Raw genomic sequence first — 13732 nt, 5'->3', positions numbered from 1 at the left:
TATATATCTATCAATGTACCAATCTGTATATAACATGTATCAATACCAATATATATATATATATATATATATATATATATATATATATATATATATATATAGATAGATAGATAGATAGATAGATAGATATGTATATGTGTATATATATGTATATATATATATATATTTATATATATATATATATATATATATATATATATAAATTTTTATATATATATATGTATATATATATGTATTTTTATATATATATTATATATATGTATATGTATGTATGTATATATTTGTATATATCTATGTGTATATATGTTTATATATATATATATATATATATATATATATATATATATATATATATATATATATACATATATATATATATATATATATATATATTATGTGTTTGACCTTCAGCCATCCATTAACCATCAACAATCAATTAAGTAAACGACGTGACCTGCGCGATTGCTATTGGGCTGTAAAAGACTTGAAAGTGACCTGACTCCTCGTACATAACTGTTGCAGCTCATAGTACGAGTATCAGTGCTGATTGTAACTGGTTCATTAAGCATCACCAAAATGGACGAGGGATCTTTGTCGAGTAGTAACTTCACTGTGTTTGACGAGGAGGTAACACAAGCTCCCGCTGAGGTTGCCCAGCTTCTGGCGAAGAGTTTCCAGAAGGTGACAGTGGCCAAGATGGCGAGGGATCATATCAGCCAGGAGCTCCAATTAGTCGAAAGGGTTTACTACAACGCCGTGGACACTGGCAGAGCCTCCGTCAGACAGTCGACTGTGCCATCTCTTACGTCTCTGCTTACGACTGGTCACCTGCTGGATCGGTACATTCTGCTGATGACTCGCGACTGCCTTCGTCTGGAGTCGTGTCTTCGGGGTCCCATTCCTGCTCCTTACTGGCGGTCTTGGCGTTCGTCCGTGATGGAACTCCGCCAGAGGATCCCCAACGTGCATGACTATTTCCTTTGGCAGGTGAGTGTCCATTCCCACGACGAAGGAGAGGACGAGGAGGACAGGGACGAGTGGCGCTCCAGGAATGTAGGTCTTACTCTCAGAAGAGATGCTCAGTGAATAAATAGATATCTAATATATTTCTTTATTGCTTTACTACCTAATTGGTACATATTTCAGCTTTAGTATAAGAGACTTCCGCTGTTTGATCCCGTTGCGTAATAGGTCAACTCTTATTCCCTTCAGCATGATTTCGAAATCGCTCGCCGCTCTATTGGAATCCGTTGTGCAATAGGTCAACTCTTATCCCTTCGGATCTCTTCTTTCATCTTCATTTTATTTCATATTTCATTTGATATACGGAAACGCTACCATTCTATCGCTCTGACCTTTCTTCCTCTTACTCTCTATCGAGAGTAAGATTGTCCACTCAACCACCATTACTTCATGCTATCAGCCTACGTCTAGAGAAAACAATATAAATATCATGAAACCATATCGTCTCCTGTTCTTGCAAGAATATTTTTATTCAATACTAAGAAAAATAATTCGGAAATATAAGGAAGTCTCTGGGTTGATATGCACTATTTACGTGACTGATCTGATAGTCATATCATGTACCTTTTTCCATTCTATAGTATTTAAGTCTACCTAGAATCAAAATCTTAATTTGATTGACTATAAAATAACATTCTCTAGGCAAAACCATCTTTATTGAGAATCTCGTGTGAGAGTCACTCGTCCCTGTCGCCCCGTCCTCTTACCACAGGGGGTAGTTATGTTTGGGATCCTCTACAGGAGCTCCCACACGGACGAATGATAATATCTAAAGTAAAAAGCAGGAACGGGATCACGAAGACACGACCTTAGACGAAGGCAGTTGCAATCCAGGTGAGCACTCGTAAATAGTGATGTAAGAAATGGTACCAAAGCCTGACTGATGGAGGCTTTATCAGTCGACAGCGTTGTAGTAAATCCGTCTTGTCTAACTGAAGTTCTTGAATGAGATGATCCTTCGTAAACAGTTCGGCGGTTCCCCCATCCCTTCTGCTGATATATTGTGCGACGGACTCTTAGCTTTTGAGAATAAAAGGGTTTATAGGTATTGTCAGGGAACTCAGGTCACACTAACTACACAGTTGCTAATTTTGTCACAAAAGAGAGGGAAAACAATTGTAACAGCTTTATATGTAATACATGATGTAATGATAAGGATAACATTTGCGACAACTGAACATGTATCTCGAGTATAAACACTTATGCACTTGCGGACACAGTTCATAGATAAAATAAACTCATTTTTCTAGGTCTCTAGGTATATCAGAACTCTACCTTCTACCAAGAAACTCACCAATGTCTTGCCTCTGTAATTGCTTTTCGCTCGGGGGTCTTATTCAATAATGGCAATTAATTTGCTGGTACTGAGAATTTGGATTCTATGCATAGAGCCGGATGTAACCTAGAATCTCTCCTGATGTCGGTATCACATTCAATGACCTCTTATTTACCAGCCCGTTTAAGTGCACAGACGTAGAAGCGCATTGATACATTTCATATAATGGCCGCAACATTATATAATATCAAATGTAGGATATGGCAGTATTACATCTTCTTATACAACATATGAGATAAAATAGTCAAATAGTTCTTTGCCTCGTGCTAAGTGGCCTGAATGGGTATATGAAATAGCACACTGAATTATACTATACAAGTGTTTACTTGACACTTTGTATCGCTCACATTGCATGTTTCAAGACCTGACAAGGATCATACTTTGGGTTTCTATTATGCACATCACATGGCTCTGCCCTTTTACGCGATATGCAGGACATTGCAGGTATTGATATTTTTTCTAACATTTGTATTAACTTCACTGTGTGTTCGGGGCTTGGAGAACACTTTATCTAAAACAGAATATGAATAAATGCCTTCACTTTTCCATTAAGAATTCTGCAACTAAAAGTATTCCTGCCAACTCTTGATGACAAAATGATTAGCTAGTGAGATCGTCAACTGACCCCGTAGAGTTTAAACAATGACCATCGAGTCTGGAATCTTCATACCTTGCCTTGTTTTGCAATACAGTTGCATCAGGTTTGACTCTACCGTCCCGTCATAATAACCTCACAATCTCAATTGCTACATCTCGTACTTCATCATGACAAATATAGACAAAGGCTCTAATCTTGCACTTAATTGCAGGGGCAACATATAAAAAAAAAACATTATTTGGTAAATCTTCAACTGAACAACCAAACGGTGGGATTTTAGCCTTAGTAAAGCCTTGTCTGTTATGACTAAAGCTGTAGGTCAATATCCTACTCATTGCTCCTATAATTAGACGATACTTGCATCGTTACTATGGCAACTAGTAAAGGGAAAGAAAAAGAAGAGAAAGCACACTTAACAGGTGAATATAATCAGTCTGATTCAAAATGGTTTATGATTTAGTATTTCCTTTATAACTGTGGTTGCTTTATTTCATCTTTGAAAACACCTTTTTATAAGGAATTAGTGAGATTCTGCAATGCATCTGCACATACCATATAACTTGCATGAACATATGCTGTTGTAAGGGCCTTATTGAAGAATGTTTTCTCAAATCTCTATAAAACAAGACACGATTAAAGAACAGAATAAATAAAATATCTTGAGAATGATATTAATTTATTGTAAAAATACTTATCGTAAACAACACTTTTAAAAACACTATATCTAAAGTATGGATGGAATCCTTTACAATATGGACGGATTACAGTCTCGAGATTTAAATAAAGTGATATTATCTGTAGGTGTTACAGAGAATATATATCTATGCTGTAATATTCATTAACAAATAACAGTATAATTTTGTTGAATATTCTCCAGTCAAATAAGTACACTGAGCTAACATAAAGACAGTGAAATATTACCATTAAATTCCTACGCTCTTTGGCTATTTACTCTGGAATGTGCATTTCAAATTCATTAATAAACTACCAAAGAAAAACCTACAATATACAAAGGATAACTTAAAAGAGATACTGTTAGTAATCTCTATCATAATCTCCCTACCTGTTAATCATATTTTGAACCAAAAGTTAGATAAGAATGTAAACCAAAGAAACAGTTACTGAGTTGCCCACACCAAGAGGTGGAGACCATAATCAAATTTCTCTTTTGTGCATAAACAAGATCATGGATCTATCCTAGATTTACTAACATGCCTCACTGGCACTGGCTGTGACATAAATTTTCATATAGTTTACTTATTTTCAGTACAATCTGAAGCTGGCTCACTCCAAGTTCTAGATATCCAGTTAAACAGTCTCATCAATTCCAGATATATGCAGGAATTTATCAAATATACTTAACAATATAATTCTTGCTTCCTTTCTAAGCCAACCAAAATAAAAGAAATTGTGACAAAATCCAAAGAAGATCCAAAATTATATATCAACAATAATTCACATATCAAAACCTTTCAGAATATACCCGTTCTAGGAAAGCATCAGCATAACAACTTTTCTTTGAATTTACTATTCTTGGAAAAGCATTTAAATGTTAATTTAAAAATCACACACATGGATACCATAATATGCATCATCACAAACTGCCTTAAAATTTGGCACATTTTCAAACATCAACCATATTTGACATTAAACATTCAGCTTGAAAAATATTGTAAACTGAAAATGTGTTACAGTGATACTATCCATAGAAGCACATTTGAGAAACTTGTATACATACAGGTTAAGAAGAAAAACTTAAGAGAAAGAGATTACCCCTTTGGTCACTTAGCGAACTGAAGATGTTTTTCATAAAGTCAACATCACAGCCATATCCCCTCTGTGGAAGAACACTTAATTCTTTTGTTTTTCTCTTGAAGAAATTATAAAATGATCTCTCTTTCAGTTAACACAGCATTTCATAAATCATATCAGCCACCCATTAACAAAAATGGCTATCAATCTATGCAAGTAAATACTTTTTATTTTCCTCTGAACAGATGTCTGCATAACAATCACTATATTTGTCCTAAAAGTTAAATTCACAAAACTATCAGATTCTTCATGAATACCCTTACGGGGAGTGTCTGATGAGGTAGGAGTTGACATGGGCCAAAATGAGTGGTTTTAGCAGAGGTCTATGTTGAAACTCCTGTATGTGTTTCAGTCCCTTCTTTGATTCCTTTTTACTGTAGTGTATGTGTCCTATGTAACAGGCAACATTGTAGCCATTTAATTATGTTTCTTTGTGAAAAAGGTCCTGTTTATGGATACTCAATAACTAAAAGTAAGATAAAAAATTGGGTAGTTGCCAAGGTATTATAATGAAGATAAAAAAAATCAAAATGTTTTGCGTCAAAGCAAATGAGTTTGTCATAGCCCTGTCAATTTCTTTTCTTCTCAAGTGATGCTGATACCCCTTTGGGATAACTCAAAACACTGGACTCAAGAGGAGCAAAAATTAATGATCTCAAACCTTATATATATGAAAAAGCTTTTAACATTCTGATGTTCTTATTGTTTCTTAAGAAGTGAACTAAAGTATTACTACTTGTGCAAATTGCTATTTAGGTCTTATGAAAATAGATACTATTTTGTGTTAATGCATATAAAGTACACACAATTACTGCTCCATTGGGCATGAGCTACATATTACAATCAGAAAATGTGGCATTTATGACTATTATATATATGATTTGGCTAACAAAAAATGTACGAACACACATATTTTAAAACAGTATTCAATATAGATATTTCAGTATAAAATCATTTTCAAAGACATACCCTGAAATAGTTACATAAAAATAGATGTCTTTTCTGGTCTGTCAGGGTTTGTCTAACAGATTTTTTAAAATGAAGTGTCCAGAAAAATCTCTAAAACTCATACAGAAAACAATGATTTCAATCAATTTCAATTAAAATTTGCAAAATAAAGAAACTCAGGTCATATGAACTCTAATGTAACTAATCTCTCTCTTGACAATTATCCTCTCGATTACCCCGTTCTAAGGCTAAGGCAGAACCTCTGCAGGGACGATGACTCTGGCATCGCCACCCCTGCCTGACTGCATGCTTTTCCTTACATCAATCAGCCTCTGCTGTCTAATGCCTGACCTCCATACAATTCAAGTAAGGATTGGCTGATTCATGGTAACAGCCCCAGATCGGCACAAATGATAGGCTAAAATTATGAGCACAAAGTTTAGTATCTTCAAATTTACACTTTCAGCAAAGAGAGAAATAATACTGGTTCAATACTAATTCATTCAGTAATATGCTTGTAAAGAACATTTCCACAAGAGATTATAGTTTCAGCAAAATACTATTTTACAATAGCAACCTTTTGAGTTGCTACTTATCTTGTGAGTTCTGAATAACATGAAATATATATCCTCGAAACCCATTATACATAATGATAATCTCTTTAACTACCATATGTTTTCCCTTGTGATTTCATTAATAATTGTGTAGGTTCTGAGAGGTAGAGAGTATACTATTTCAAAACTCTGAGAAACCTTAATTATTCCTCCAACAATTAAATACGAAATGATATTTCTATTACACTCTCCACTCTTAGTATCACCCTATAACCTTTATCAAAATGGACAGAAATTCATTTAACCAATTCACAACAAACAATGTCATATCACGTCATTGGAAGTTTTGCTGTATATACATATTGTACATAGTTACGTAAATACAAAACCTCTTTCTGTCACCTCTTGGAAAAGGGTGGGTGAAAATCCCTCTGATCGCTCAGTGCAGCCTTACGCTTCAGGGAATTTCTGGCTGGATGCTCTGCACACTCGCTATGTTGGTAGCAGTAGCAGAACTAGGCAGATATCCACCTCACCATGATTGGGTTAAGACATGATCACAATCTTACATATTATCCATGTGTACAAAAAAACACAAAAGTAAAAAAATAATTTTACACAGTCCTTTCACATATACCCTTTGTCATTCTCCATTAATTCCTGTTCATCCTCCTCTTACAGCTTCAACCAAACAGAAGCAACAAGAGCAGCAGCGACCAGAGAGAAGCTGACAGTTAACGTTGATGAACCATTGCATCCATCTGAGGTGCAATAGCATTCCTCCCAGTAGACGCCATTCAAATCCACACCCCAGTTGCAGACGTTTGTCACACCAGTCTCTGTGACTGAGGAACAGCGGCGGATGACAGTACGCCATCGGCCATCCCCTACGAAGAAAATGAGAGTTAGATATTAACCCACTGCGTACGGGTGTCATGACATACATGACGTAGGAGCTTTGGCCTGACGACGGGCGTCATGACGTACACGACGTTCGGGGATTTTGGATCACTGTGCTATTTTATTTTGCTATGAAAAAGGAATGAGTGATGATGGCTACTGCAGTCCTAATTACTATAATTACCGTAATATCGTGCAAGCTTAACGTCCAAAACCTAGATGGCACCACTTTTTTCTAGCACCAGCAGGTGAGAGAGCCTTGAATGGCACCCATCCACGGTCTCTAGCATGCACTGTTTCTATAGAGCGATGGCACACACTAAGTTGATGAACTCTTGCTCAAAAGTACCGCCAATGAAGGATGTGCAGGCAGAACGAGAAGAGGAAGGTGACTCAATCCATACCCAGTGTCTAAAATATGCTCCTGTGCCAATATGGATGTCTTTCACTGTGGCACTCACAGTCCCAAGCACAGGTTTCATTCCTCTTCCCTACCTCTTCTTGTTATCTTTATTGTAGGTGGTTATATGTTTCGTATTCGTTCATGACAGCACAAAAATACGAAAAAATAAAGTTGCATTTTGTCCTCCCATAAAACAGCAATACTTCTATCACATTGAGTATAAAGAAAATAATGAGCTAATATGGATAACATACTACAATTTTAGTCAACTGCAGCACTGATAGAGCCTGTCATACGGCACATATAAGTCTCTAAACTCAATAAAAAACACAAAAAAATAAAACACAAAAACCGCTCTAGTCTTACAATGAATGACTGAAAGAGAGTGGGATGCTTCAAATTATATTGCTTCAAGCGGTCTCTCTCTAAAATAAAACCTATCCTGGAGGCTGGGCAAGCAAATTTATCTCCGTCTGCAATGGGTTAACCCATTGCAGACGGGTGTCATGACATACATGTTGCAAGAGCTTTGGCTTGATGACGGATGTCATGACATACATGACGTTCAGGAATTTTGGATCATTGTGCTATTTTATTGTGCTATGAGTAAGGAGTGAGTGATGATGGCAATTGCAGTCATAATTACTATAATTACCGTAATATTGAACAAAACTAACTTCCAAAACCTAGATGGCACCACTTTCTTCTAGCACCAGTAAGAGAGAGAGCCTTGAATGGCACCCATCCACGGTCTCTAGCAAGCACTATCTTTAGAGAACGATGGCACACAGCAAGTTGACGACCTATTGCTCTAAAGTACCGCCGAGACAAGGAAGTTGACTCAAACCATACCAGTGTCTAAAATGTGCTCCTGTGTCAATAGAGATGCCTTTTACTGTGGCACTCATAGTCATAAGCACAGGTTTCCTTCCTCTTGCCTACCTCTTCAAGTTATCTTCATTGTAGGTGGTTATATGTTTCGTATTCGTTCATGACAGCACAAAAATACAAAAAAATAAAGTTGCTTTTTGCCCTCCCATAAGACAGCAATACTTCTATCATACTTAGTACAAAGAAAATAATGAGCTGATATAGATCATATACTACAATTTTAGTCAACTGTAGCCTTGATAGAGCCTGTCATATGGCATATATAAGTCTCTAAACACAATAAAACGCACAAAAAATAAAACACAAAATTGGCTCTAGTTTTATAATAAGTGACAAGATTCAAATTATGTTGCCTTGCTCTGAAATAAAACCCATCCTGGAAACTGGGCAAGCGAATCTATCCCCCGTCCACAATGGGTTAATGTAATAAGCATGATAGCAGTAGTAACCTGATACCAAAAGGTCACTTAAATCACCATGTGGGCCAAACTATCACTCACTGCTTTCGAGTTGCTGTATACATTGTTTTACATTGCTTGTTCAGTGATTTCAATTGTATGATATGCATCCATGTTTCCACAGTATCTATTCACGAAAGTGCTAAAAAATAAAGATATTTGCTTCTTGGCAAACATAATCTAAAACCCAAACTGTGAAGCACCCATTGACAGCCAAAGTCTGGATCAAACTGTGGCTGTCAACACATTGTTAACACTACTAATGATAATGATAATATAGAATTGTTAATAATTAACCCATTCACGCCGGCGCGGTTCCGGCTGTGCATGGCTGCAATGCCGGGGTTCTCGAACGCATAGGCCTAAATCAATTATATGATTGACGCTGCATGCCGGCACCCGGCGCTATGCACTTTGCACAATTGCCGTCTGTGGCCGGCGGCCGGCGGTATTGGTTAATAACAATGTTAATGATAATGATAATGAAGAACAATAATAATGATAATAACAATAACATTAACCCATTGATAGCAGATGGCATGATTTGCTGTCAAGGCAGCATTGGTCATAAACGCCGTGCCAAACAACATGACTGTATTCATATCTTATTAACCCACTCACGACAGGGGCATTCCAGCCTTGAATGTCACAATGCCGGGGCTTTCGAGCGCTTAGGCCTAAATCAATTAAATGGCTGGCACAATACTGTGCCGCCCGGCCACTGGGCTTTTGAATGAGCGGTACAGTACTGTACCACCCGTCCAGTGAGGGTTAAAACCAATGGCCAATGGGTTAATAATAACACCCAACCAGAACATATAAGTACTAATTATAATAATAATAACAATGTTAACCCAATCCCGACAGGCCCAGCAATAAGTGGAAACCCCCTACGTCGGGCCTATGCAATATTGCATCAGGAACGTCACACTGGTGTGTCGCCCCGTCATCATGCATTTAGCCGTGTCACAAGGGTGTGACGCACTGTCATAATAGGGTTGATGATAATGATAAGGATTATATTAACCCAGTCACGACGGGGGCATTCCAGCCTTGCATGTTACAATGCCGGGGCTCTCGAATGCTTAGGCCTAAATCAATAAAATGACTGACACCATATGGTGCCACCCGGCAAACGGGCCCTTGAATGAGCGGTACTGTAGTGTACCACCCGTCCAGAGAGGGTTAATATAACCAGTAACAATAACAGTAACAATAATAACAACCCATTGCTGATGGGGGAATAGATTCGCTTCCCAGGTCTCCAGGAGCGAGGCTGCTTCATACATTTCATTTGACTTTTCCCACTCTCTTTTAGTCACTCATTGTAAAAACAGAGTCACTTTTGTGGTTTTAATTTTTGTGTGTTTTATTGTGTTTAGAGACTTATAAGTGCCGTATGACAGGCTCTATCAATGCTGCAGTTGACTGAAATTGTAGAGGAGGGTCCATATCAGTTCATCATTTTCTTTATGCTCACTGTGATAGAAGTATTGCTGTTTTATGGGACGACAAAAAGCAAATTTATTTTTTCTTATTTGTCTACTGTCATGAATAAATACGAAACATATAACCATCTACAATGATGATACCATGAAGAGATAGGGAAGAGGAAGGAAACCTGTGTTTATGACTGTGAGTGCCAAAGTATAAGGCAGCCCTATTGGCACTATTAGACACTGGGCATGGTACGAGTTACCTCCTCTTCTAGCTCTTCTAGTTTTTAAATCATAATAACTATTTTCATTGTCATTACTATCACTAATAATTTTTTATCCTCGTAAAAGTAATAAAAATAACCATAACAATATCAATAATAACAATAATGATAATACTAACAATAATAATAATAGCAATAATAACAGTAATAATAATATCAAGGATAATTTTAATAATAGTCATAACAAAACATAACCAGGTAATAACATGAACAATAATGATATTCAAACAGAAGAATGTGAGTCTGAATAAAAGTCATATTTCATCTCTTGCTCTCCATTTTCATACTCCTACAGAATTTTAAATTATAAAAAATAAATAAATAAACAAATAAATAAATAAATAAATAACAACTCAATGTATCAAAAGAGTCTTAAACTAAATATGCACTCACAGATAAACATGCGGGGCGATTGCTTAGTGATCTTGACGCAGAATGTTCCTGGGGTCACGGACTCCTCCTGGAAGCAGTCGACGGGAATGTGGGCCTCCTCATCAAAGTACTCATAAGCGCCACACAGATCTCTCCCTTCTGGGTCCTCGTCAGTCGAGCACTGGTAGCATTTTATTGCCCCAGCTGGAAAGATAATTATTTGACAATATTATATTCTTTTTATTCCCATGAGAGAGGAGCAACTAACTAACTTACAATATCAATCAGAAATCTGTAATTCTGACTATGACTGTCAAATCAAAACATTATCTTAAGTGAAAATTTTAATTCAAATCTTACTTACTAAGAGTGCAATCAGTTATATGCATGATGTTGCACAAGTACAACACCAATATTTCTAAATAGTAATGTTCCCCACATTACTTTTCATGGAATACCAACAGCTAATGTTTTGTAGAAGGAGAAGGAGGAGATGGAGAAGGATATGGAGAAGGAGAAATAGAAGGAGAAGGAGAAGAGGGAGAAGGAGAAGGAGAAGGAGAAGGAGAAGAAGGAGAAGGAGGAGAAAGAGAGGAAGTAGGAGTAGGAATAGGAGAAGGAGAAGAAAAAGAAGGAGAAAGAGAAAGAGAAAGAGAAAGAGAAGGAGAAGAAGAAGAATGTGTAAACAGTCATTTATGCTACCTATTGTAACCAGCGCTTGCATTCGTTGTAACACGGGGGGAAAAACACAGACTTTTTTCTGCTGCAGCAATTTATTGGGGTTGCCTGATAATACACTTGCCTCCAGCTTGTGAGGCTAGAAATCAGAGCTGCGTACTCTGCTGTTCTGCTCTCTTCTGTCTTCCTCCTTTCTCTGATATCTGCCTCAATTACTTGTGTCACCATATGGTTTGCATAGTGACACAGCCAACTTTGAATAACTTTCTCCACCCTTGGGCATCTGGGCTAACAAACACAGCTGCAGCCAGGACCCAGGCACTAACTATGAGCAGAAAGCAGAATTGGAAAACAGGAAATCTCAGGTCATGAGGGAATGCCTGCTCCACAATATGGTATTAACCCGATACCGCCGGCCACAGACGGCGATTATGTAATATGCATAGCGCCGGGTGCCAGTATGCGGCATCAATCTTATAATTGATTTAGGCCTATGCATTCAAGAGCCCCGGCATTGCAGCCATGCAAAGACAGAACAGTGCCGGCAGGAATGGGTTAATATAATACATCTTAATTTATATCAATCAGGGCTTGGCAATATAAGCAACTGATTGTTATGAGATTTATCATACTAGATCAATGTTATGAATTAAGTATTCCCTCATGACCTCTGATCTCCTGCTTCCTTCCCCTTCTACCTCCAGCCACACCTGGACCTGGCAGCAGCTGCATTTGCTAGCCCTGATGCCCTGTGTCAGCACACAAACCAAGGGTAATCGAGGCAGAGGGAGAGATCAGAACAGATAGGTAAAGCTCTGAATTCCAGCCTTACTGGCTGGACACAAGTACAATATATCGGGTCACCCCAATAAAGTGCTGCAGCAGAGAACTGTCTGTTCTTCTAGTCACAACTGGTGACTACAATGGCTAGTTATAATGGGTGCCAGTACTGTTTACAGGAGAAAGAGGATTAGGAGGTGGGGGAAATGGAGGAGGAGGAAGAGAAGAAAATTAAAATATAAACATGGTAGATAAACCCACTATACACAAAATAGATTTATGTATAAATCTACCATTTATCAACACGTAAGAGTGTTTTGCAAGTCAAAATATAAACATATAAATACATAAATAATAAATACTTAATAAAAGCAAATAATAACAAGAATAAAAATTGTGCAAAGAAAGAAACGTTACTTTCCAGCACGTACAACATGATGTCAAAAGCCAAGAGAACAGGACATCATTCAATTAATACTATAGAACCACTTGATAAGCGAGGACATCAAAGCAATAGAACAAACAATGTCAAGACTATTGAGAATAATAATCATATCATTGTAAAATCTAAACTAGGTATGAGTGTTAATGATCACTTGTTATTTCTTTATCAATGATATTCTAGTATTAGGCTCTATGAGACTTGTTCATCTTCTTTTGCAACATGCGCCAGAGTGGTGAAGAGTGCAGGCCTTGGCAGTCACATGACTACAATCATCCCTATGTATATTCACTTTTTATTATGTTATTTTCAATTTGCATCTATAACCACATGTCAAAGAAGACAAATGATCTACTTATTACATTTTGTGTTTACCATGTACTATATGTGTCCAAATAATTTTGGCTATACATGTCTTATCATTGATACTGCCGTACAATAAGTTCAAAGTAACACCAAAACATACAGGTTTCACCCTTGCACTATTGCACTAGAATATACAAGGGTTCATATTACTGATCCAGCCACATTCATTTGCCTTCTGACACCTACTTAGCTTATATCTTAACCCAAGGCAGGCCACATCTTAACCCAGTCACGACGGGGGCATTCCAGCCTTGCATGTTACAATGCCAGGGCTCTCGAACGCATGAGCCTAAATCAGTTAAATAAACGATGGCGTATGGCGTCACCCAGCAAACGGGCCTTGAATGCACGGTACCGTAGTGTACCACCCGTCCAGAGAGGGTTAAGATGTTCAGCCTGGACTGGGCATCTGAAGATGTATTTTCTATTATTTTCTAGACAAATGGTACGA

The 13732-nt window shown here is 37.4% G+C and overlaps 2 protein-coding genes across 2 annotated transcripts in view; both read right to left on the bottom strand.

Moving 5' to 3' along the window:
- Positions 1-588: 588 nt before the first annotated feature.
- Positions 589-1134, bottom strand: LOC147467090 (uncharacterized). The gene has a single exon (XM_086532938.1). It carries the CDS (start codon positions 997-999, stop codon positions 730-732), a length of 270 nt encoding a protein of 89 aa, XP_086389064.1. The 5' UTR covers positions 1000-1134; the 3' UTR covers positions 589-729.
- Positions 1135-3620: 2486 nt separating this feature from the next.
- The window catches only part of LOC122249718 (uncharacterized), a 12358-nt gene continuing 2246 nt past the window's right edge, over positions 3621-13732 (bottom strand). The window contains exons 2-3 of the mRNA XM_043010828.2: positions 11037-11219; positions 3621-7158 (exon numbers count right to left, since the gene is read on the bottom strand). Coding sequence (XP_042866762.1) covers positions 6947-7158; positions 11037-11219 — 395 coding nt within the window. The 3' untranslated portion in view covers positions 3621-6946. The remainder of the gene's footprint in view (positions 7159-11036; positions 11220-13732) is intronic.

The sequence above is a fragment of the Penaeus japonicus genome, unplaced genomic scaffold (genome assembly GCF_977035675.1).
Source record: "Penaeus japonicus unplaced genomic scaffold, GWHDUDI00000001_assembly GWHDUDI00000038, whole genome shotgun sequence".
Taxonomy (NCBI): Eukaryota; Metazoa; Arthropoda; class Malacostraca; order Decapoda; family Penaeidae; genus Penaeus; species Penaeus japonicus.
This window is presented reverse-complemented; position numbering and strand designations above follow the sequence as displayed.

Excerpts from the sequence above, each read along its gene's own strand:
- LOC147467090 (XM_086532938.1), bottom strand. The coding sequence starts at position 999 with ATGGACACTCACCTGCCAAAGGAAATAGTCATGCACGTTGGGGATCCT.